Genomic DNA, 3,311 nt, shown 5'->3' with positions numbered 1-3,311 from the left:
AACTAACTAACCACCCAGAACTCAGTCAAGCATTTTTCTTAATCTGTCACTTCCGTCTCGTGAAAAAAATAAGACCTCTCAAGACCAAACCTCACCATCCTTATTTAATTCTTGTCCAGCAGAACTACCACTTCTTTGGAAAATAAAGGCGGGATCCAGCTACTCCCTCGTTCCCCGCCGCGGGCCCTGCCCGGCTGCCGCCGGCGCGGCAGGAGGGGGGTGCGGGGGTTGCGGGAGGAAGGGCGGGGGTTGCGGGAGGAGGGGCGGGGCGCTCCCGCTGCCTGCCCCGGGAGGCGGGGCCGCGCACGGCCCTCCGGAGCCGGAGCGGATGGCTGCCGCCGGGGCGCTGGGCGCCGGGGACCTCCCGCAGCTGGTGAGCGCGGGGCTGGCTGCGGCGGGGAGCGGGGGCCGGGCTGCGGGGCTCCCTCGCTGCGGGCTCCGCCTGGGCGGGCGCCTGCCCGGCACCGGGGCGGCCGCAGCGGCGGGTCCCCCGGTCGGGCCGCGCGGAGAGGGGCGGGACGGCGGCGGCTGCCTGGGGCCCGTCCTTGCGCCTCGGCCCGCCGGCGTCTGGGGCGCTCTGGCCCGTCCGGCGCCGCCTGGGGCTCCGGTTTTCTCTGTGTTGTTTTGTTTTGTTTTTTTACCCCCAGGCGGAAAACCTTCTGTATCACCTGCAGGAGAATTTCGAAGCGCTGAGTGAAAAGATCACGCTGAGAAATATCCTCTTTGGAAGTCAGGTTCCTGGCTTCCCGCTCCTTCGGCTTTCCACGCTGGAGCGGGCTCGATGTAGCTTTGATGGCCAGGCGGCTGTGCAGCGGGGCTTTGCCTCTGAATATCGGGATGTGCTTTTTCCTAAACATCAAATTAAGCTCCAGTGATTGACCTTGTTAAACACCTGTGATGTAAATTCACTTGAATGGCCCCCCAAGCCCGTTTAGTTTTCACCTTGCTAAGAAGAAAATCCTAACAAAGGTCTGACTAAGAGTAGTATCAACTCCCAAGGAGTTAGTCTCTGTGCAGCAATTCGTGTTTTCAAGTAAAATAGGCAGCAAATCGTGTTGAGATTCTGAAGGTATATTCAAAAGCAATCATCTACAAAAATGCCTCTTTAAGTCAGCAGCATATCCCTGCACGTTGTTGGTTTAAAAACAACTGTTAGCTGCTAAGAGCGGGGAGGTGAGCACTCAAAAAGACAAATTAAGACCTGAAGAGGCTCCGAGCTTCCTCAGTGTACTCTCAGAAACTACCTCTCGTTTATGAAACTGAATTGATTACATTTTCAATTTTTTCTGTAACTTGACCTTTCAGGAAGCAGCTGCTTTAATGATTTAGCAGCACTCATGTTCTGATTGCCTATGCTGACCGTATGGGATCACCTAAAACAGCTCCTTGGAAAGAACCTCTCATAGAGAACGTACTCCAGTTCACTCATGAGCACGCAGGACATCTGTAGGTGTTTAGAACTTGAATACTTAGCTGTTGCAAAAGAAAATGGGATTGTCTTGTAATGACACAACCTTGTGCGTGCTTCATCTTGCATTAGTATTGAATATGAGTAAAAGGCTTGAGACATCTGCAAGAAAGCTGCTTGTTATTTCTCACAGAAGAAAAAAAGAATTCTTATTCATAAATAGTTTATCTTTAACTTTTTACTGGAAGAAATGGGCGAGCGCATTGAGGATCTTGAGAAGCATGTTGCTGACCTGATGACAGAGGCTGGGATAGAAAACACCAATGAAGAGTTGAAAGTAAATTAAGTTTCACTGTATTTTATGTATTTTCACTTAGTTTAAACTAGGGACAGCACCTAGTATGAAAATACTGTTTAGCTATTTATCATACCTGCATTTGCTTTTATTTTAAAGTTAATGATCTATTTTAAAATATTTTCACTTTCCTTGAATTTCTTTTTGGGATGAGCCAGAGAATGCTACTTTTTCAAAAGAACACAAACTGTAGCTCTATGGGTCTGTTCCAGCTGAGTGTCCTATGTAAGGGAGAGGACAAACTAATCCCAAATATGTAAACTGAGGCCGTACATTTGTAATAAAATGTGTATGGCTTAGAGCATTCCTGCCCACCATGCCAGTCCCTAAAGTCTACTAATCGAGCTGACTGAGGACTCTTACTGGTATAGTTCTCTTTGAACCTGCTTCAGCTTCCCAGTGTGGCTTGGCCCACTTCTTAATTACAGTAACACCAAGCACAGAAATAATTTGTGCTTGAAGCAGTAAGATGGGGAATGGAAAGAGCAAGGATATCCTAAGGATTATTGTCAATCATGCTGCAGTTCAGGACTGCATGCTAGATTTTATCTGCTGTTGCCTATGCCAGCCCCCACAATGGATGCCTCGGCCCATATTCTTAGTATTTAGGAAACAGCATTGCTTCTGTGTTCTGTGGGTGCTAATAATGCCTTCCTGTTGTTGCATGCCTTCCTGATTGAAACTGAGACGCAGCAATTCTTGTCATTTAGAGACTGCTTACACAGTGAAAAACAAGAATGTCTGTAAATATATTGAAGTAATTTAGGCCCCTATCCATTCTGATGCCTTTTTCATGCTAAGCTATGACAATTTTCAGAAATAAAGACAGTCCATAAAGAGGTATTTAACTGTACAGAGATATTCCTATTTTTATGCTGAGTCACATTAATGAATAATGAACCACTAACCTACTATTTAATTGTTTCTTTGCAGCACTGAAATGAGGATGTGATCAAAATAAAGGAAGAACAGAACCACACTGCATCTGGCAGTTTACAATTAGTGTCACAAGTCACAAAAAGCATCAGTGAAAACAAATGTGCTTGCATCCTATTACAGTGTGTCTTTTCTTTTTTTATTATGGCCCCAGGAAAAAAGTAGAAATCTGGGTTTATTCATCTAAATGGGACATTGCAATTGAGAAAGAACTTTGTTTGGGGAAAGGCAAAACCAGTATTTTGGATCTATATCCTATACAGGGAACCTTGTCTGATGTTATTACAAAGGTGCCTTTGCAAAACATAGGTCCAATGAATATAGACTGTTCTGCAATAAAAGAAAGTGCAGTATTTGCAGAGATTACAAATGCTGTTACTCCTCAGAAGCCCACCCAAAGCTGTGCAGGTAACACTGTGCACACCTGTGCAGGTAACATCCTCCAGGTATGCACATTGTGCCAATTTTAGCTCTTTTAATATTAGCTGTTTTGATGAAAAAACTATTTTAAAGACTTGGAGATGGATAAGTAATTCCAGTTACCAAGCACATCCTGAACAAGACATGGTAGAGTCAACGAAAAGAGGAGATATGCACTAACATTAAGGTTCT

General features: G+C 45.7%; 1 protein-coding gene across 2 annotated transcripts; it reads left to right on the top strand.

Annotated features, from left to right (window-relative positions):
* Positions 1-293: 293 nt before the first annotated feature.
* HSBP1L1 (heat shock factor binding protein 1 like 1) lies at positions 294-2,816 on the top strand. Of its 2 annotated transcripts, XM_051610967.1 has the most exons (4): positions 294-373; positions 648-714; positions 1,651-1,745; positions 2,697-2,816. In XM_051610967.1, the coding sequence occupies exons 1-4, from the start codon at positions 329-331 to the stop codon at positions 2,700-2,702; spliced, it is 213 nt and encodes a 70-aa protein (XP_051466927.1). In that variant the 5' UTR covers positions 294-328; the 3' UTR covers positions 2,703-2,816. The 2 variants fall into 2 exon arrangements, 1 of the variants encoding a protein (XP_051466927.1); XR_007888656.1 differs by having other exon boundaries at positions 675-1,745.
* Positions 2,817-3,311: the final 495 nt, after the last annotated feature.

This window comes from Apus apus, chromosome 2 (genome assembly GCF_020740795.1).
Source record: "Apus apus isolate bApuApu2 chromosome 2, bApuApu2.pri.cur, whole genome shotgun sequence".
Lineage (NCBI taxonomy): Eukaryota > Metazoa > Chordata > Aves > Apodiformes > Apodidae > Apus > Apus apus.
The sequence above is the reverse complement of the archived record's forward strand: the minus strand, read 5'-3'. Positions and strand labels throughout refer to the sequence as shown.

Bases quoted from the DNA above. Each gene is read 5' to 3' on its own strand.
- HSBP1L1 (XM_051610967.1), top strand. From the start codon at position 329: ATGGCTGCCGCCGGGGCGCTGGGCGCCGGGGACCTCCCGCAGCTG. The intron at 374-647 runs GTGAGCGCGGGG...TTTTACCCCCAG, and splicing joins CCGGGGACCTCCCGCAGCTG to GCGGAAAACCTTCTGTATCA. The intron at 715-1,650 runs ATATCCTCTTTG...TTAACTTTTTAC, and splicing joins TGAAAAGATCACGCTGAGAA to TGGAAGAAATGGGCGAGCGC.